This window comes from Microplitis demolitor, chromosome 4, assembly GCF_026212275.2.
Source record: "Microplitis demolitor isolate Queensland-Clemson2020A chromosome 4, iyMicDemo2.1a, whole genome shotgun sequence".
Lineage (NCBI taxonomy): Eukaryota > Metazoa > Arthropoda > Insecta > Hymenoptera > Braconidae > Microplitis > Microplitis demolitor.
This window is the reverse complement of record NC_068548.1, coordinates 20,920,201-20,941,230: the sequence shown is the minus strand read 5'-3', so window position 1 is coordinate 20,941,230 and position 21,030 is coordinate 20,920,201. Positions and strand designations below refer to the sequence as shown.

The window sequence follows — 21,030 nt, the reverse complement described above, 5'->3', positions numbered from 1 at the left end:
GCAATGAGTGTTTACAATTATAAAATTTATAATTATTGAATAGTAATGCAATTAAATTTTCTCACGTCATAGGATTTGATTACTATAATAAAGAAGTTACAATAATGTAAGTGAATAATTTAACGGAAAACTGTCACTATGAACCATTTATATATACATACACAAGTATTAACAGTTGACCTACTTGTAAAGTCTCAGATTTTCTCTGTAATTATTATTTAAATTATTACTCGAGGGTTACAGCACATGCATATCAAGCAGTTCCAGTTTACATGCTTTTGTGCCATTAATATAATACTTAAACGTCTACTTATTATTTATTGCCTGCTAACATAACATTATTCCGATAGACAAAACACCATAGTTCTCACCACCATGCAATTTTTTTTTTTATCAAAATATTTAACACAACGAAATTTATTTTTTTTGCGTCGTACTATTTGCTGAAAAATTCAATATGAACCCGCGTTCAATATTACCGATGACGCAGTATCTTTCTTTCTATTCCTGGATAAGGGTGATCCTTTGTACATATTTATATCTATACTGTAAAAAGAGTGGTGTTAAAATGAAATAACACCGGTGTAGGCGGTGGAATTTTACGGTGTTAAAATATCGGTGTTAAATCGGTGTAAAAAAAAATTTCACGTATAGAAATTAGAAAAAAAAATGTATGTACTTATTTAAATAATTATTTATTTCAAAATTACAAAATTTTACGCCCATTATTTCAATCATCAATAATTTAATTAATTAACACAACCACTAATTAACTGTAGTGATCGAGTAAGTAAAAATATTCACAAAGTTAAATATTTTAAACTCGGAAAAATATTTTTACACCAGTAAAGAATATATACATCAGCGGAGTTGTTATTTTAACACCGAAAATTTAAACATGTACACCGCCTGGACTTACTCCGTTTTTTTAGTGTATAAACAGTACACTCTGGTTATAAGCAATGTTTCTGTCTCTACTCTTACTTACAGGAAAAAATGAAATTGACATGAGTGAGTAGTGTCCGATGTAACTTATAACCAGAGTCTATACATAAATTTACGTTCATACACTCATAGATGTATGAAATTCTCACAATTAGTAGATGACGTGTTATATTTGTATACAAAGGACATGAAACGAGGTGTAGATTGACGGTAGCTGGTGGTGTAGGAGGTGTAGGACATAATCTAGGACAATGGAGCACGAGGTTCTTGTTCGGGACTGATCGGCATGGATCGTAAAAAGTTTTTCATTTTTTCCAGCCAATAGGTATAGTAGTACCAGTTGAAGGACAACAAAGGCGGGAATATACCATATTCTGTTCATCACCGGTCTGTTTGTGTTATGCTCCATTCTACTTATGTTCTTTAGTGTAGAGAGTGAAGACCCTATACCAGTCTAGAGTTTCGTCCAGGTGGAGCCGTACAACGCCAGCTAAAAAAAAAATAAAATAGAGGGTTCTTTTTCCCTCTGCGTAGTTACTAATACATATATATATATTATGTGTATATATACATACGTACACGTGACTCGGAGTAATTTCAACCCCTCGTGGCCTTCGTAGCAGCTTCACTGACTATCGCTCTGCTGCATGCTGACTTAAAACTGTGTTATGCGTCCGTTGCCTGGCATTTCTACTGTATACTGTATGTAGTATTTCTCCTGGTGTTGCTGGCATGCTATTGTACTGTTATGTTCCTTCCTACCCAACGTTCCACGTTCAACGCTTCACTTTACTTAGCTGGAGAGTTTGTAGTGTTGTAGGTAGTAGTAGTACCAGATAGAGAAGTGGACTCATATGAAACGAGGGTGGGAGTAAGAGATTCGAAGGCTTTGCCGGCGTTGTGCCGCGTCAGTCTTTGGAGCCTGCAAGAATAGTCCGACTGGAAACTTACTCTTTTAAAAAATAACTTGTGTACTACGTGTTGGTTTAATTGTTTACCTTGATCAATTACTTTTTGTACTTGAAAAAGAATCAAAGTTTGGCCGTCGATAGTTATTGAGTAACAAGTGGATACTTTTTTAAATTTTACTTTTACTTGTTTATATTTATTCAAGTGGGTGATGTTAAAGGACTCACTGGAAATTTAAAAACTGACGCTTGTATGATGAAACTTCATGAAGAAAAAATAATTAATTATAAAATAATTTACAACAAGTTCATACATTGGATCAATTAAAAAAGAAAAAAAAAAGTAGGTGAGTTGATAATAATCGGGGGTGGAAAATTAAACGTAACTCCTCTTTGTTTATAGCTTACGTGCTGGTTATATCGTTACGACGTGTGACGTAGTTATATTTTGTTATGCGTGTGAATTTGAATTTATGTGTGTTGGTAAGGATACAGACCAGATGTTAAGATTAAGATTTACTTTGAATATATACACATATTTTTTTTATTTATGGTATGCATTCTATTATAAATACACAGAATTTATAATTTAAAAAAAAAAGTTGTAAAAAATTGCTGTGTTGCGTTGATCAAGTATATAAAGAGCGAGTTTGTTGTATTTATTTAAATGTTTATTATTTTATACATGTTGCAATACATTAGCATCATGATGAAGATTTTAAATTTATATTTCAGACGGATGATCAGAGACTTACCTCATATATATATGTATATACATATGTATGATAATCTTTTAAAATGTAATGCAGTAGCTCTAGATATTGGGTGTTGAACACGTGGCTCCGTTTTAAAATCTAAACAAACGTCAATTGATATATATATATAAATAAATAAATATATATATATATATATATTTATTTATTTATTTATTTATATATATGTAATGTATATATAAACAGTTATTCAGTTTAATATATAATTACTTCTGAGGATTAACACAAGGAAAAATCTATAGTTTTTTTCCTACACTTTTTCTAATTATGAGTAATTGTACGTGACGTTAAATTCAAATAATGGAGTATACATTTAAAGAAAAAATACCTTTTAGAAATATATATTCTTCTTATCAAAAATTATGTTTGAAAATTTTAAATGAAAAAATTTGAAGATTTCACTAACAATAATTTTCTTAATCAAAAAAATCCGAGCTCTGCTGATCTTTTTTTTTGGATTACTGAAAATAAATTCTGATTTTCTATCAAAAAAATTATTCTTCAATTTAATTATAAAATTAATGTAATAATTTTAATTGATTCACTACTTAAGAAAATATTGTTTTTATAAAAGTTAATTTTTTTAAGTACATATTTTTAAAAATTTCATCCATTTTTCTAAACTAGATTTATATGAGTGATAGATTTTTAAAATATTAAATAACACAAACTTAAATAGCTATTAATGTGTTCTATTTTTAATTATATTATGACATAAATCAGAGTATCTGTTAATCGTCAATTAAAATTCAAATTTAAAGTATCTTTGATCCAAGATGGAAAACTAAGAATATTAATCAATGTTGCCTTGGTAATCCACTTGAGGCTTTAAATATATGCTGTAATAATAAAAAAATTTTTTTTAGCTTAAAAATAAATAATAATTGAAACTAGATAATTGGTTTGTTAAATATACTTTCGCTGTTAATTTAAATTGATTTATAGCCGGTGTTTGCTATTGATTGATCGATTGGCGTATTGGTATTGGAAATAATAATAATAATAGATGTAAGTTTATCATATGTGTATATATAACGGGAGATGTGTGTGAATGTTGTTAAGGTTGATGTATAACAGGTGTACGTGGAATGATTCATGAAAGATCGAATCGACGATTGTTTTATACCATAGACTACTCAGGCAGTCGAAACAACTCATTTGTACGACGTGCGTACTATATAAATCGACGTTGTAATAATATTTAAATGTTGGAGTTTATTTATGTATATACTGTAGTATATACTACTGTACATACACAGTATCCATACTAGTGTAATTTACTGTATATATATATATATATATATATATATAATGTACCGCATGCCGACAGCCGGAACATTTTTTGAACGATGTCATTATATACTTTTAAAATATTTAAGTGTATTTTTAAGATTTTTTAAAACATGACACGATGACATGTTTGATTGAGTAGGTCATTAGTTGCTTTATCATCAATAGAGTATCTTATCTTGTCCAAAGATTATTTACTTTGTGCGCAATGATAACACTTTGAGTTGACATTTCATTTTCTTTTACTCCATTCTCTTTTTTTAAACACTTAGAGCAACACTTGTCGTTAACGTTAACTCTGTAACTTATAATTAAACATTTTCTAATTATAGTTTATACTTTTTTTTAAAATTTTACTTAGCAGACTGCATTGATTTGAAAACAGTGTCCTAGTTGTATTTTTAATTGAACTCCAGTTATGAGTAGACGAGTATGAAAATCATGAATAAATTAACAACTAGCCCGGTTCCTGAAATAGCCTATTGTATAAATTCACCAATTATTTGCCTGTAGTCTCGATTTTAAATGGCTTAGACTTTTTTTTTTTATTTTTTTAATGCATAAGTTTTTAAAATGTGTTTTTAGTTAAAGTGATAAATAAAAGAAAAGTTATGGCAGATGAGTGGAGATCATTAAAAGTTTATGATGAAAACATTTGAAAGTGAAGAAAAAAAAATATCAGTCTAAAAAAAATGACCAACTTTATTTTTAAAAAAATATTTTAAAATGGGGCTCAAGTAACGCTTTTGTCATCTTCTATGTGGAAGTATTTTCTGTCTAGGTGTGTACAGTATGTGTATATGTATATATATATTTATCCTGAGTAAGTTTTCAGTGATTAGTCATTTAAAAGTCAGCAAATGTCTTGACAAAGCAGGTATGACGAATGGAGAAAAAATGTCTGAGGTTTAAAGTAAAAAAAAAAGTACAGATTATCGTTAAACAATTGTTATCAACTTATTCCAAAAAAGAATTCTTATTCGTGTTACGTGATGTTTAAAAAATGAAAGAAAATATTTTTTTGAATAAACTTTTTTTTATTATAGACTGCAATGATCTAATACTTGGATTTAAGAACTACTTTGTAGATTAGTTTCTTCAACTTAAAGTCTTTTTTTATCATTTTTATTTTATTTGTTTCCTGAGGATAAACTTAAGCCACAGGCTGTGTTGCTCTTGAAAGTCGTCTCGACTTGTACGATAAATCCTATTTTTGAAGCACATAAATGAGAGCTCCAAGGTTCACCGGTACAAGCAGATTGTTTTGTTTTTGTTCTTGTAGTTTATTTAAAAATTCCCCTTATTAATATTCGTTCATCTGAATATTATTATAGTTATAATTATTATTATTTGTTACAGATAATACGGATCGGAAATGGTGGTAATAATGTCTTCATTAATATACATTTATTTTGTATTGACAACGTCGTTAATATCAGCGGCACCTGATAATAGCGGCTCATTTATTGGCTCAGGAACAAATGCAATTTATTTTACGGAACGTGATCCTTCTGTGAGAAAATGCCGGCATAGTAAAGTGTACGGTATGGTACAAGCCATGTGTGCTGATCTAAATCTTCAACAAATTCCACCAAATCTTCAGTCAAACATTCAGGTTTGTACTAAAAATAAATTATTTTTAAAAATAATAAACTTAAATTTTTTTAGTTAATGACCCTTTTAAATAGACCCAGTACTCGGTATTATAAAACTTTTTAATTTTATTTTTAAAACTTATGACGATCAATAAATTATGTATTTAAATTTATAAAATATGATTTGAATTTAATCGTTTATTAAAATCTCTACTCTAAAATTAACTCTTGAATTTTTTAATTATTTTTATTATCATTGAAATTTAAATAGATAAATCTCATCATTAACTCGCAAACTTATTGATTTCGATGATTGCATAATCGTGGGATTTTTTTAGAAAAATCTACACCCGGTCAAATTTTTTTTTATTAGTCTAATAGTTTTTTTTTCACTGATACCAAAACGATTTTTAAAATTTTTATTATCATAGAAGACATACCGTAGACTAAATTTTTTTATTTTTTTTTAATTATATATATATACTAGTTATATATTTTCAGTAACAGAATAGTTAAAATATTAATTTATTTAAATTCTTTTTTTTCCCGCGTAATTTAAATGTAATTCGAATGATATTGATAAATCGATTTATTTCGATATTTGACAATAAAAAAGAGTTCAAACCATGAAAAGACACAAATTTAAGTCAAACCTTTTTAATAATACCAAATTTAAAAATATCAATTGATTCGATCATATAGATATGGCTGGAACAAAATTTTCTTCATTCTCTTAATAATGATAAAAAAAAAATAATAATAATAAACCAAAAAATTTATATCTAATAATTAAATAAATTAATTATTGTAAGAATATGAAGTAAATTTTAATATTAAATTTAATCACTACTGAGTTTAATCACAACTTGAAAGGTCATGATTTATTAAACAGTCGTTTTATTAGTTTGATAACTCTCAGTAGTTGAATATTCTCTGAGTACAAGTTAATTTAAATAATTATAATATTAATATGTATTGATTTTTCAGGTACTAGAATTTTCAGGCAATCGATTGAGAGAACTCACTAACAATACATTATTATCATACACAAGTCTGTCGTATGTTTACTTTGTCGATAATTTCATTCGTAATATCGAAGACGGTGCATTTATGAAGCTCAGGAATCTTCAAGTGTTAGATTTAACAACCAATGCGATAACTGATTTTCCTAAAAACATTTTATCGCTACCACAACTAAGAAGTTTATATTTAAGCGACAATAAACTTAAAGACGATGCTCTAGTACCAATATCATCAATAGAGGATTCAAATATTGAAATTTTAGATTTATCTCGTAATTTATTAAATAAATTACCACCAGCCCGTGCTCTTACTCAACTCAAAGAACTTAATGTGTCTGGGAATTCCATATCATTTATCAAAGCCTCTGAAATCGCTGCATTTTGTTCCTTAAAGACTCTTGACATCTCACATAATCCCGTTGTGTCAATCGACAATTGCGAGTGTCAAGAAATAAATGCGTGGATTAAATTTAATAAAATAAAAATGATTCCACCGAAAGTTAGCTGCAGTAGCAGCGATATTCCAACAGAGTCTGCTAAATGTATTTTAACAACTCCTTCACCTGAACGATTGATCTCCAATGAAACAATGCAGGTATATAATAATTGTAAAAATAATATTGTAATGCGTGAACAATTAATCAAAGCTCGCAATACATGGATTATCGCGTCTTCGTGCATTGGTGTTATTATTATTATCACACTGGTAGCACTTTACTTAATACGCAGACGTAATAAAAAACGTAAATTTCGTAATGTTACGAATAATTTGGCGGCAACTCATAACGTTAATGACGAATTACTTAATGGAAATAGTATTAATGAAAAAAAATAATTATAATAATAGTATATTTATTATTACTATTAATTTATAAATTATTTTGTTTATATATATATTATATATTTTTTGTACAAAACTATGTTATAATTATTTATTCGTAGTGTTAATTTATTTTGTAATGTAATAAATATGAGTGAGCATTTGTATTTAAAAAAATAAAAAATCACATACATATATATATGTATATATATATGCATACATACATTTGTAACATAATATCAGATTTTAATCAAACGAGACGGAGTCAAATTCAAACTAAGTTACATAAGATCCGTCCTTTCTACTCATCAAATTCATTATTTTTATTTTATTGCATTATCCAGTAAAAATAAATTTACTATTTATTTTGAAAACTGAGTTAATTATTTAGGATTATAAAATATTTGTGTTAAATATATTTTTTTTTATTTAACTGATGTAAAATGTACAAAAGTGTTATAAAATAGATGTAATTTTATGAGGTGATTGTTATTTTTTTTTTATATATTTTACCCTTATACTTAATTATGAATTTTTGTTTCATCTTTTATTTACACTTGAATATAATTACTTTAGTAATTTATAAAAACTTAACAAAATTTTCTATTAGTTTAAAAAATAATTTTTTTCAACTATGGGAATTCGCTAACTGCTTACGGATATTTTCAGGCAAATTATAATCTTCGAGTTTGTTGAGCATTCTGAGAAAACAGAAAAGTAATCCCCTCGCAGATCGATTGGTTAAATACTATCAAAGAAAAAAAAGTTTATAAACATTTAATAGATATTAATTAAATTAAAGTTAATGAAGGAATAAATACTTACACCTTCATCAATCATGTCTTGCCAAACCTTGAGAGATCTCGCCTCATGAAGTCGGTTATTTTTAATCAGGTACCACAGCATCCCGGTCTGCTCCCATGGTTCATATGATTTATTCTTATCACTAAAATATTATAAATATAGGATTTAGTTTACGTAAATTTTTTAAAAATTTATTTATATAAACTTGGTGACCACAAATTTTTGGAACTGAAATTCCCTGACTTCTTCAGGTATTCTAGTCAAATAATTTAAAAATTCCCTAAACATTTGTAGTTTTTTCACTATTGGAATCAATTTCTACTAATTTTTTTTAAATAGTTTTGACGGAAAAAAAAATTTATCTGATTTTTTCAGTCAAAAAAAAAAAGGAAACTAAAAATTTTTCCAGCTTTGTGATGAAATTCCCTGACTTTCCAGTATATTTATAATTCCCTGACAATTCCAGGTTTTTTAAATTTTCCAGAAATGTGGCCACCATAGATATATAACTTACGATTTATTTTTTGGATTCAACATATTCGATTCAACATCTATACGTTCTTCCAACCACTTAATGCGATTGTTGACTGATTTATCTAAAGAATTATCATCTGAACCTGAATCTTGTATATCTATGATATCTCCATTGGGATTTATTTTTGACTTAAGTTTCTTACGATATTCTTTTTTCACTTCAAGTTTACTATATTTCGGGTTTGTTGATTTATGCGGATTGTCTGCAGCAGATAATTTAGCGGGTAAGCCATTAGGTTTTGCTGAACATTTTTTTAAATGAGACTTTTTCGGCGGACTTCTGATTATTTCATCAATTTCCGAATCACTATCCAGTATTTGTACATCTCGATCGATGTTAATGCGTGACTTACTTGACGAATTAGTGTTTCTTGGTGACCTTCGTTTTGAATAACGTTTTTTATTGATTCTTGTTTCAAATGACTCATCATTGGAAGAAGATGGTGAGCCTGGATATACTTTTTTATTCATTACAATCATTGTTTTTTTACCAGAGTCTTTAGAATGTTTATTTATTTCTTTCGATGTTCCTAGCTGAGGTTCTTTGGATGTACTCGGCTTAGAATCGTGGACTTTTTTATCATTATTCGGACACGATTTTTCAGCTGCTTTAGTTTTCGAACGAACTAGATATCGATCGCTTTTTTTTATTTTTTTCGACCTGCTAGGATAATCACGATCGGAAGAACTTTCACTAGATAAATGTATCATTTTTTTCTTTTTTCTCGCCGGAAATGTATCAGATACATCGGAATCTATACTGAATTGGCTGGATCTCTCAGACGAAGAATTATCAAAAATTTCATGGAAAGAAGCATCAGATGATTCAGTATTTCTACGTGATTTATTTTTATTTTCATATGTTATAAACATATCATCATCTGAATCATTTATAACTTCATCTTCATCACTCTGTGGTGCTGATAAATTTTCTACATCTCTATGATTATTTTCTGATGTTTTTTCTGTGGCTTTTTCAATGGACGGATACTTTTTTTCTACCACTGGTGTTTCTGGTTTATCAATTATTCTGAAATATTTAATTAGTCAATAAATATTAAATACTAATTCGAATAAATATAAAAAGAAAATTAATTTACAATTTTTCGCATCGCACTACTGCTTCTCTACACAGAAGTTTTGTGAGTGGATTTTTTTCTATTTTTTCTATTGATGCCGAATTTATATTATCAATTTCTTCATCGAATGTCACATCACTACTGTAAATATATTTTTAATTATTCCTACAAAATAATAAGTATACAAAAAAATATATATGCAAAAGTAGGGCTCGACATATTTCTAGTAATTATGTAGTAGAGTATACATGGGGCTGTAAAACTTCATAGTTAATAAAATATATATAAATACTTTGTGAATATTGAAGCATTAGTACTACTTCCATCATCACCAGAAATTTCGTTATCAGTAGCGAGGGAGTCATCTTCCGAAGCTAAAAGATCTGGTGATTCTGCTGGACAAAGATCTTCTGCGAATAGACTATTGATTATTTATTACAAATGAAAAAATCATTAATTAATTAATATGGTTACTAAATAAATAATTTACCGTACCTAGATAAAGCAGTACCTGAAATTATTTTATTTCTGTTGTCCTCTTCATCACTAATATTTATTTTTATTCTGTGAAAATAAATTTAAGTATTAAAAAAATCATCGAACATTAATTTAATATTGAAGATAAGTAATTAAGTTACCCTAGTTCATTAGAAATTGTACTTTCGTCATTATGATTGAAATTACTGATAAGATTACTAATGCTAAAAAAAAATTCATAGAATAATTGAATCGTCTGGTGAACTGATAAATTTATTGAGCAAAAAATATTACCAGTAGTTTTTTAACTCGGCTAGCAAGCCACTATTAATACTGTCATGTAGATAATTTACAGAATGACAAGTGCTCGGATTGATAATTGTTATTCCATTGGCATTGAATGACTGCGGTAAAGTGATTTCACCGCCATGACGCTGTAATTAAATTTTTAAGTTAATTACGAGTGTAAATGTAACTGATAAGTGTATATTATTTGAATTTTTGAATAAATAAATAAAATGTAAGGAGAATAAAAATTCAAAAATCTGTATTTAGATTAATGAGAAATAAGGGCGCGCTTTTTTAAAAATTTCAGTATTGTAATTTATTTATTTAAAATTTATAAATTTTTTCGAGTCTGCTGCATTTTCTCACCCATGAGAAAATTTTATAATTTTCTTGAAGTATATAAATATTATTGTTTACATTTTTGAATTACTAACCTCAATAGAAGTTGCAAGCGCGTGATACTCATTGAATTCAAAACCTATGAGATTAAATTCCATTCGTTTTCCATCGAGCACAAATAGTTTGTCAGCCATTTTTGTTCAACGCTTTTTAAAATATTAAACTATTGTCTTTACATGCAGTAATTAATTGTGAATAAATAAAATGGAAATAGTATTTTATCAACATGTTGTGACAAAAAAAAAACAATTGCGGTTTTTTTATACTTGAAAATGAGGAAACTTCAATTGCTGCCATCTATGTATTGTGATAATTTAAAATGAGTGTGAATGAAGCAGACATAAGACAATTTTTAAATTACAATATAAAAAAAAATAAATACCTAAATTAATAAAATAAAGCAAATGCGCATCAGCCAGATGAGCTTGTTGTTTTTTTTGCGCGAGATTTCCCGAATTCAAATTCATGTCATTTTTAGAAAATTCAAAAAATAGTTGCCTAGCTATGAAAAGTAGCCGTAACCACGATTTTTACCCATTTTCACCAACTAAGGACCTTCTGGATGGTTTTCTTATGGATTCTTGGTTCATACTTCGCTTGATTTCGATGGAGGAGATCGAGATCTACTTATATGATTAACTATAATCAATTAACCAAAGATGAGTCTGCTTATTGTTAAAAATTTGCGTTTCAAAAAATAATAAGCTCGATCTGTTGTAAATTTCAAATTTATTTACGTGAGAGTAAAATTAAACGGTCCCGCTACCTGGCGGTCTAATTATCAATTAAAAAATTTGATCATTCGTGCTCTATTCTACAAATAAAAATTTCATCGCTTGACAGCTGTTTTTAATAAACTCTCAAAATTATGTAATTTTTTATTTATATTTAAAAAACTGTTATTACTAACGTTTAAAGAGTAATTCAAATTTTTAAAAATCCATTGGAGTAATTTCGTGTAATTATTTCGATAATTATTGTGTATTTTATATATTTACTTACTGTTAATATATTTTTTTATTTAGAAAACATGGGCGGACATGAACATCATCATGGACCTCCAAAAGATCCATACCGAGTACCAAGTGCTGAGGAATATGCCAAGATTGAATCCCCAGAATTGATCAAGCTCCAGGAACGTCTAGCCAAACATGGCCTGAAAGATCCCTGGATGAGGAACTACAACTGGACATACGATAAAAGATATGGAAGTGGTTGGGGTCGGATGGGAAAAATGATGTTTCGTGGTGTTCCATTAGGAGTAGGTCTTTTTATCGCAACTCTTGGTATTGAAAAAGCTTTAGGTATTGATTGGCATGCACACCATCATGCACACGAAGAAGGCCATTCTGAGGCTCATCACTGAGTTATAAAACACTCGTGTTTAATAATGTTTAATATAAAAGTGATTCAACTTAATATTGTTGATGGTGGTGTAGTTGATAGGTATGTAACTGTTTAAATAAATCGATAATGATGGTAAAAAGTTATTAAAGTTTATTTATTTATTATTTTACATGAGAAATCGTTCGTCAATAAGTGTCTTACGTGAAATATTCTCACTTTGATTTAGTTGAGCGAGTAATGTCAATATTTGAGATAAAAATATTGTGAAAATTGCCGACAGTATATAATTATTTCCTAAGACGAGAGTAAATAAAAATGTCGACAGTTCAAATGTTGATAATGTCCATTCGTTGCCGTGGAAAATAATCGTATCAAAAGAGTAATTATTATCTGGAATAATTTTAAATTAATTATTAGTATATTGTGTGACGAGGGATGAAACAAAATAATTTCAGACCAGGTGAAGTTGACTGACATCAACTGCAGTCGGAATTATTGGGTAGATTGTTGACAATTACTTACCAATATAAAAAACAGTTTTATCACTAGTATCTACCAGCTCAATATCACATAATTTTTCTAGTAACCGTCTTTCTTTAACGGTATAATCAATATTTACATAACAATGATCTAAAAAACCACATAAAAATTTACGTAATTTTAAATGGGTCTTGCAACGTTCATTCCACATTGATAATTTTGAAAAATGCCGTCGTGAAAAATTTCTTGCATTCTAAAATTATGTGAAATTTATTTATTAGTAAAGATTTTTAAATCATTACTTGAAGAAATTACGAAGTATAAATTCCAATTATTAATTCAGTTACTAAAATATTACTCTGTAATTTTAAGAGGTAATTTAATTTGGTCTTGTTAATTAAAATCTTTTTATTCATAAACTTGATTCAGAATTTATGAATTTAAATTATAATTTATTTTTGACATAATTTTCTAAAGTAAATATTTAAAAAATTATGTATTTTATTTTTTTTTTGAATTATAGAGAACTAAAAAATTTGCGGACTGAACTTGGATTAAATCCTGAGTGAATTTATTTTAATATTAAAACTCCAAATCAGAGAGAATTCGGAACTGAATAAAAACCGTAATCACTCCCGATTTTTTACAGAGTAATAATTTAGTTAATTAATATTATTTTTACCGAATTAATTGAACCTAATAGAGTATTGTAAAATACTCTAAATGTTTTAGAAATACAGACAACAAAAGTCTGTTCAGTTGTGCCAGGTATCAGACCTCTGTGTGCGCATAAATTATTTTCTTCTCTCTGTAAATCGCTTATAAGACTCATGAGATCAGTATCAGCGAATCCATGGACAGATCTAAATTAAATAATAATATTTAACTAATGAATTATCAAATAATTAGTCAATGAAAATGATAAATTATTACCTGCCATGAATATAATATCCATAATAATCATCCGTAAAAATAAAAAGACTGATATTGGCAACAGAACACAAGTCAACAAATCCCTGCAGACTATTTTTAACATATTTTTCATATAAACTCACTAACAACCATTGAAATAAATAAACAATAATATATATCATCACGCCCACAGCATATTGTAATATAAAATTATATTTTACTAATTCATTTTCATTCATAGACATGTCTGGTAATGCCAGACCCAATGATTTTAATCCGATCACCTTGAAAAAAATTTTTTTTTATTATTATTTATTTAATTTTATTGAGTAAAAATTAATTACTTGACTCGTTTTACCTCAAGTATAAAAATTGTTGTGAAGATTTGAAAAGACACGCTCGTTTTTCTTTTAGTTTTAATACGCAACCATTGGCTGATAACAAAATAAATTCTCCATACACTAACTAACCATTTGTCATTTGAAATATTTTCAGTCTCATTTTCGTTTAAAAAATTTTTACTGCAACGTAATGATGTTTTTGATAAATTACTTTGATTTGTTGACTGATGACTTGGAGTACTCGTATTGGAATTTGAATTATTGATATTCAAATTAGTATTATTAGTATTTGTCGGGCTTGATTTCGATGACGTTTTACGTTGGGTATCAACTGTTTCTGATATAGTTTGCGGTGACTGTTGGTCGTTATTAAAACGTTTTCTGTAAGATTTTCTTAATGATGTATGGGGAGAATCGTAATTAGATGGAGGTGGATTACGTTGTGATTGTTCCCAATCAATAAAAAATATATTTATATTTCTATGACGATATACTAAGTACAATACTCCTATCATCTATAAATAAATGAATAAATGAATGGAAATAGACATTTGTTAATTTATTTTGCGTTAAATAATTAACTTACTTTCCCACCGAATGCTGCAATTGTTGATATTTTGATAATCAATTCGTAATAATCATCTGGTAGTAAAATATGTAAGACTGTTTGGCCTTTGTAAAAAATAAAATAATAAATACATGCGGTTGTTGATACTAGTAACAGAGCATTTCCTATTGTTTCAAATGAATTGATAATAAAAGAAATTAATGCAGAGACGCTTATCAATGAATAGGAATTTTTTTTACAGCAGCTCCAGGTTTTTAATCCAGCGTGCAGTATTGCTAAGCTTGAAAAAATTCCAATTGTAATCTAGACAAGAAAATTGTGAATTTTTTTTTTTGATGGTAAATATTAAATTTATATTGCAACAAATAAAAACGGATGTAAATACAATTTAAAATGATGCAGTTACGCGGGTAAAAAGAATTGGTTTTGAGAATATTTAGCATGAGAACCCTGGAATTTTAAGTTAAATTTTGTTGTAAGTTTTGAAAATTTTTTAAAATTGAAATCGGAGATAATTTTTAATAAAAAAGAAAATTTTAAAAAATATGTACTGTAAGTATTCAATTGATTTTAATTTTAAGTCTTAAATTTTTCAAAGTCACAAAAAATTTCAACCCAAAGTTCCAATTTGAAAGTTACATGAGTGGAATAAATTAAAAAGTCAAAAATTTAAAAGATCAATATTATTTTTCAAATTTAAATGAAGTTTAAATATACCGAGGCAACAAATAAGATTTTTTATTTGTACATTAGTCTTTATTCTTTGCTTCATGTAATGAATAAAAATGAATACCTCAAGTGCTCCTTTAAATTCTTTTTCATTAACATTGAAAATAACTTTATACTCAACAACTAATTCGGTATTTTGAATTATATCTTGATGAGACACTTCTCCATACTCGATGATAATTAATGGCGGGAATATTTTACCTGGTGCATTTCTTCCTTGCATTTTCACTCTGATAAATTTAATTTAATTAAAATATTTTACAAATTTAAAAAAATTTTTCCGTAATTGATAACTTACCTTACAGTCAATGATCTTATGTAACGTATCACAGAAGGCTCAGATGCTTTCGAAAAAGTTAAATTACCTGAATTAATTACTTCGAAACCAGTAACACTGTCTACAGTAAAAAATTTACGTGATAATTGCAACTGAGATAGATTATTTTCATCATTATCATTGAACTCTATACTTTTAATTAAGATTGGCAATTCAAATAAATATTTTTTTTTGTTTTCAGTGTCATAGTACGTCAGATAAGGAGTTATAAATTCAACGTTTGAATTTAATAAATCTCCAGCATTTAATTTACATTTTTTAATTGCATTTATTCCAAAACGAATGTTTTTAAAAAATGAACATGAAGGATTCCATTGACTTATTGATTTAAATTTTCCATTAAGTGAATATGTCGATGCAGCAAAATTCATTTTACTGAACTGTAAATTTTTATTGATAATTAAAAAAAGTTTCACTTAATTCTTTTTATTAATTAAATAAAAAAAAATTAACTTACTGTGTGATTGCGTAGTAAAGTAAAAGTTAATGGTATACTTTTAAGATTCAAAATTTTTTTTCTTTCTTCATTTGAATAGAAAAGTTTTGTTGAATTAATGTAATTATCGTTGATAAACAATTTACAAGGAAAACTGTCAACTTGAAGAGTCAAAAGACAAATATGTGAAAGATGTTCACATGCTTCGTTGTTTTTTTTCTATAAATCAAATAAATATTTAATTTCATTTAAAATTAAATGAATTAAGGATGAATTTAAATAAAATTTACTTGACATAATTGATTAGCTAATGGTAATTCAGTTCTCAAGTAATAACTATCAATAACTTGTCTTTGATAATTAACTAAATAATTTTCTTTGACATTTATCCAATTGGCCGAATTATTTTGCAAGCAGTATTTCAAAATTCTCTCATGCAAAGTTGAAGCAAAAATTTGATTTTCGTAATTTTTTGTGAATATTATCGAACAGGGAAGACATTTACTGTTGTCGACTGATAGAAATGAGTTTTCCGGGCATGGAAGACACGACAAATTCTCGAGTAACGTTCCATTATGATGTCTTTCAACTGAAAAAAAGTTTTAATGAAAAAAAAAAAAATAACTTTTAGTATTTTTGAACCACAAATGAATTTTCTTACTTTTAATTTCGTTGTTAGAACACTGGCAAATATTATTTTCTTTACAAGGGATGCAATCATTTTCATCAAAAGTGAGAATTGTCGAGTATTCACAACTTTTACATATATAGGAACCATCATCTGATTCAATTTGTTTGCTATTTTTATCACAAATACATTTTGAATCTATTTATAATAAGCAAGTTATTAATAAATAAATTACTTGTACAAAATAATAATTACTTAATAAACATTAACACTCACGATTTTCTGATGATATTAAATTATTAGGACATTTTTTACACGTAAAATTATGAGGAATGAATAATTCACTACGACTACACTCTTGAGGATTCAAATATTCAAACATAAAGTCATCAGGATCACTTAAAATATGATCAATTCGATATAAAAGTATCAAAAAAATTTTTAAATAATCGTTCATTGTTTGACAAACTGTCAAATGAAGTTATCATGAACACAATGGAAATATACGCTATGTATGTTTATTTGTTGTCATACAAGGTACTTATGTTTCCTAGCAACCAGTTTAGTGGGGAAGGAGAAAGAGATGATTGCTTATTACTCCCGTTATGTTGAAAATTTGCTTACTTTAATTTATGTTTTAATAGAAAATTTAATTAATAATTATAAATTTGATAATCCAGTTTAATTAATTGTTCTAGTTTTTGAAAAAATTTTTTTAGTCTGTAAATATATAAAATAATTTTTCAGGTTGATGTCTGGGTAATTAACTTAATTATTATCTTTATCGGCATTTGTATTTTTATAATTTTATGAATTACTTAATTTGAAAATTTTACTAGAAATAATAAAATAATTTATAAACATCATTACTGTAAGATTTTATAATAAATTTAATTGTCATATTTATTTATTTTAAATAAAAAAAATAATTATATTAAATATTTATAAATATTGCGTTAATTATTTAATTTATTTTATTTATAAAAAAAAACATTACATATTATGTACATATTTATATTCATATATATGTATATTGTAAAAAATATCAAAAACAATTGACGATCGCACGGCCCTCTCAGCAGCCAATCGCTGTGCCGCATTTCGGATCGAGTGATTCCGACGACGGATTTAAATCTTCGGGTCTTGTCGGCTCGCATCGCCACTCAGCTCTCATTTCTCAACAAGTCGGCAGCCAGCTTACGCGTCTCTTGGCTAAGCTCCGTTTATTTAATTCTTTTACTTAATTAATTCAAGCCATCCGGTAATAATTTATCACTCATTAGCTTCACAAAATAATAATTAGTACTTAGTAATAAAAATTTTAATAAAATAATCGATATTTATTTGCTAAAAAGTAGTATTAATATACTCGTTACTCCAGGCTGGTTAATGACTCGAATATTTAAACTCGCGGTCGTTTTTTAAAATTAATAAATAGGTATTTATTTAAAATACAATTTTTTTTATTAAAGGAGTTATTTAAATAAATTAATTAATTTGAATTAATTAATTTTTTTTTCTTTTTTAAAAAATTTGAATCGACATTATTCTTATTTTTGTTCTGATATTTATTAAATTTAATTAATCATTATATTTAAAAAATGTTTCAGTTTATACAATACGAGTAGAAATAATTATTCGTATCGTTGGAGTTGAAGACAAAGGATCTTGGTGGGTAAGAAAAATTAGCGGGAAGAAAGATTTTGAATGCAGAACATCAGCGCTGTAGTACTACAGTTTCAGAAATAACCGTCGGCGCTGTGCGCGTGCGCAGATTCAAATAGAGAGCAGTCAGCCAATGTTCTAAAACTGTCATGTCTACTGCTCAACAAACATCTCTCGGGTGAGCTCCGCTTATTTAATTTATTATGATACTGAAAGTAGCAAACTAGAAAATAAATTTTCTTTTGAATAAATAAATAAAATACTAATAAAAACAAATTTTTAATTGCATGTCAATAAATTTTGTGCATGATAAAAAAAACTTTATTTTACTGACAAGTATCTTGTTTATAAAAATAAAAAAATTGTCTGGTGTCTGGTACTTCCAGTATCATAATTTATTCGATCTATCGCATAATAATTAATAGCTACTTAACTTCTTAAAGTAAAAAAAATCAACCTAAGAAAATAATTTTGGAATAATAATGAATATATACTGAATGTAATATGAAATTTATAATTGGATTGCTTGAGGCCAGTCGACAATTCAAATTTTTTTTTGGGGTGACGGTTTTTTTGATTAATATCATAGTAATAATTCAATGTTTAATTTTTGTTTTGTCTTTGGCGCGATTCAGATAAATCAATTTGAATTATGAATTTCATCATTATTTATTGTGCTACAACATTTAATTTAATAAATTCTGTCATAAAACGACGTTGATCTCGAGTTTTTTTTATATATTTATTTCATTTACGTTTAGCGCAACTAAGGTAAAAGACCTAGTACTTGATCAGGGAACTAGTACCTGATCACTCCATGTATTTGTATAGATATATGTCGATATTGAGTAAATATATAGACATACAGGTACATGAATGATTGGTTTTTAGGTCTCTTACGTTAAATATATACATTTTTGCTAAAAAAATTAAAATTTTCATTTAAAAATATTCGTGTATAAAATTTTCTAGCTGGTGCCAAAACTGTTTTGTATAAAAGAAAAATCCACAGTTCCTGGTTGAAGATAGATGCAGTAAAATTATTCGCGCGATTCTGATCATGCAGCACTTGTGTTAGTCCTGGTTGCCGAGAGCGCAGAAATACGTCCGCTGAGGTAATTTTCATTTCTTTTTTTCGAACATAAATAATTTACAGAAGAAATTTTTTACTCTTTCATTTGACAAATTATTAATTGTGACTACTTTTTTTTTTGTTACAGAAATTGATAGAATTGTCTGCTGGTCTGGATATTTCTCAGCGTGGTGAGTGACTTTCTGCATGATATATATATTTTTTTTTATAAAACGATATTATTTTTATTGATTTCTTTTTGACTCGAGTCGAAGTCGTAGGCTCATATTGTTCTCTGATTTTTTTCCCTTTTAAATTTGAATTAATCGTAAATAATATTTTTCGTGACGCGTTGTCCGAAGGTCGTATTTTACGATGTCAGTGCCTTTGAGTTTTTTACTAAGGACATGATAATAAACAAAAAACGTTTATATTTTAAAGTTATTCCCAACAACAGCGAATCTACGGGGCATTTTTCATAAAAATATATCAACAGTGTCATGCTCATCCGTCCTTATATGGCTTACAAGTCAAAAAAACATTTTTCTGGGACTTTTTCCTACCAGAGAACATCAAAATAAATAAAAAGTATTCATGTTGTGTGGAGTTATTCCTCACCAGAGCAAAGTTACGGACTACTCTCGATAAAAATATATAAGCAGCTTCATCAGTCTCCACCCACCTCGTGACTCCAGTTGAACAAAAAAATTTTCTCGAGATTTTGAGTTTCTTCTACTAGAACACATGATAAAGAACAGAATACGTCGATATTGTGAGGATTTATTCCCAATATGAGAAAAGTTAAGGGCTGCCCTTTGAAAAAAACAAAGTGTCAAATCTCATGCCTGGATTTCTTCTACTCGAGGACAACATAACGAACAAAACTGTTCATATTGTGAGGAGTTATTCCCAACATATAAAACATACGAATCAAAAAGGGTGATAAGGGTAAGTACATGTAGTTTCGAGAAGTTTTGGACCCAATGAGAATTTTGCAGATTTCCAACATTGATCTTTCTTAAAAAATTATTTTTAAAGGCTGGAAATATAAAATTCATGCGTATCCATTAATTAGTCTACTGCGTTGCCCTGAGATCGTCTTTCACTATCACTGATATTAATTATAAAGAAGATTCAAGATAGAACTGAAAAGTCGTGATGATCACGCATTAATTGTCAAATAAACAGATGATCTTTTCGGTAGGATATTTCAAGTATTAAAAAATAAAATTTTATCTAGAATTTTCTTTTTGAAGTTAAAATTTTTTTCATTTTATTTTATATTAAAAATTTTTGTAAATTTTTCCAGTGATTGCGTAATTCGTCAGTTCATCATACGTGTTGTGTCGGTGGTTTTACGTGCTGAAAGCAGAGATATACGTCCGCCGAGGTAAGTCGAGTTATCAATTAAATTGAGGGTATTATCAAACAGTGCCTCCCACTTTTCAAAAATATCCAATGAATTTTAACTGTCAAAACCGTATTAAAATTTTATTAATTAATCAAAGATAAATTAAAACTTTAATTGAAAAAAGGACAACTTAGTCGTAATTTCGATGATATATAGAATTTTTAAAAAAT

General features: G+C 27.6%; 4 protein-coding genes and 1 long non-coding RNA gene across 12 annotated transcripts; 3 read left to right on the top strand and 2 right to left on the bottom strand.

Annotated features, from left to right (window-relative positions):
• Positions 1-1,830: 1,830 nt before the first annotated feature.
• LOC103580979 (immunoglobulin superfamily containing leucine-rich repeat protein 2) lies at positions 1,831-7,460 on the top strand. Of its 5 annotated transcripts, none has more exons than XM_053738129.1 (3): positions 1,831-2,196; positions 5,276-5,531; positions 6,499-7,460. In XM_053738129.1, the coding sequence occupies exons 2-3, from the start codon at positions 5,292-5,294 to the stop codon at positions 7,366-7,368; spliced, it is 1,110 nt and encodes a 369-aa protein (XP_053594104.1). In that variant the 5' UTR covers positions 1,831-2,196; positions 5,276-5,291; the 3' UTR covers positions 7,369-7,460. The 5 variants fall into 5 exon arrangements, with proteins under 5 accessions (XP_053594104.1, XP_008561158.1, XP_008561156.1 ...); XM_008562936.3 differs by having other exon boundaries at positions 1,831-2,200; XM_008562934.3 differs by lacking the exon at positions 1,831-2,196 and adding an exon at positions 3,992-4,697.
• Positions 7,461-7,851: 391 nt separating this feature from the next.
• On the bottom strand, positions 7,852-11,175 carry LOC103568330 (myb-like protein V). 2 transcript variants are annotated; one of them, XM_053738128.1, is made up of 9 exons: positions 10,970-11,175; positions 10,542-10,681; positions 10,409-10,471; positions 10,282-10,334; positions 10,063-10,180; positions 9,792-9,911; positions 8,672-9,721; positions 8,179-8,299; positions 7,852-8,101 (listed from the first exon to the last, which is right to left on the bottom strand). In XM_053738128.1, the coding sequence occupies exons 1-9, from the start codon at positions 11,066-11,068 to the stop codon at positions 7,982-7,984; spliced, it is 1,884 nt and encodes a 627-aa protein (XP_053594103.1). In that variant the 5' UTR covers positions 11,069-11,175; the 3' UTR covers positions 7,852-7,981. The 2 variants fall into 2 exon arrangements, with proteins under 2 accessions (XP_053594103.1, XP_008543387.1); XM_008545165.2 differs by having other exon boundaries at positions 7,853-8,101; positions 10,063-10,191; positions 10,266-10,334.
• A 587-nt stretch (positions 11,176-11,762) lies between these two features.
• On the top strand, positions 11,763-12,424 carry LOC103580981 (NADH dehydrogenase [ubiquinone] 1 beta subcomplex subunit 3). 3 transcript variants are annotated; one of them, XM_008562940.3, is made up of 2 exons: positions 11,763-11,882; positions 11,960-12,424. In XM_008562940.3, exon 2 carries the CDS (start codon positions 11,965-11,967, stop codon positions 12,298-12,300), a length of 336 nt encoding a protein of 111 aa, XP_008561162.1. In that variant the 5' UTR covers positions 11,763-11,882; positions 11,960-11,964; the 3' UTR covers positions 12,301-12,424. The 3 variants fall into 3 exon arrangements, with proteins under 3 accessions (XP_008561162.1, XP_008561160.1, XP_008561163.1); XM_008562938.3 differs by having other exon boundaries at positions 11,763-11,892; XM_008562941.3 differs by having other exon boundaries at positions 11,767-11,853.
• Positions 12,425-12,447: 23 nt separating this feature from the next.
• Positions 12,448-12,984, bottom strand: LOC103568332 (meckelin). The gene is made up of 2 exons (XM_014440792.2): positions 12,804-12,984; positions 12,448-12,671 (listed from the first exon to the last, which is right to left on the bottom strand). Exons 1-2 carry the CDS (start codon positions 12,970-12,972, stop codon positions 12,448-12,450), a joined length of 393 nt encoding a protein of 130 aa, XP_014296278.2. The 5' UTR covers positions 12,973-12,984.
• A 4,926-nt stretch (positions 12,985-17,910) lies between these two features.
• Positions 17,911-20,837, top strand: LOC103580982 (uncharacterized). Its single transcript, XR_549626.2, has 6 exons — positions 17,911-18,150; positions 18,323-18,555; positions 19,350-19,492; positions 19,598-20,397; positions 20,488-20,649; positions 20,759-20,837. It is a non-coding gene; the product is annotated as an uncharacterized LOC103580982 (long non-coding RNA).
• The last annotated feature ends 193 nt before the right edge of the window (positions 20,838-21,030 follow it).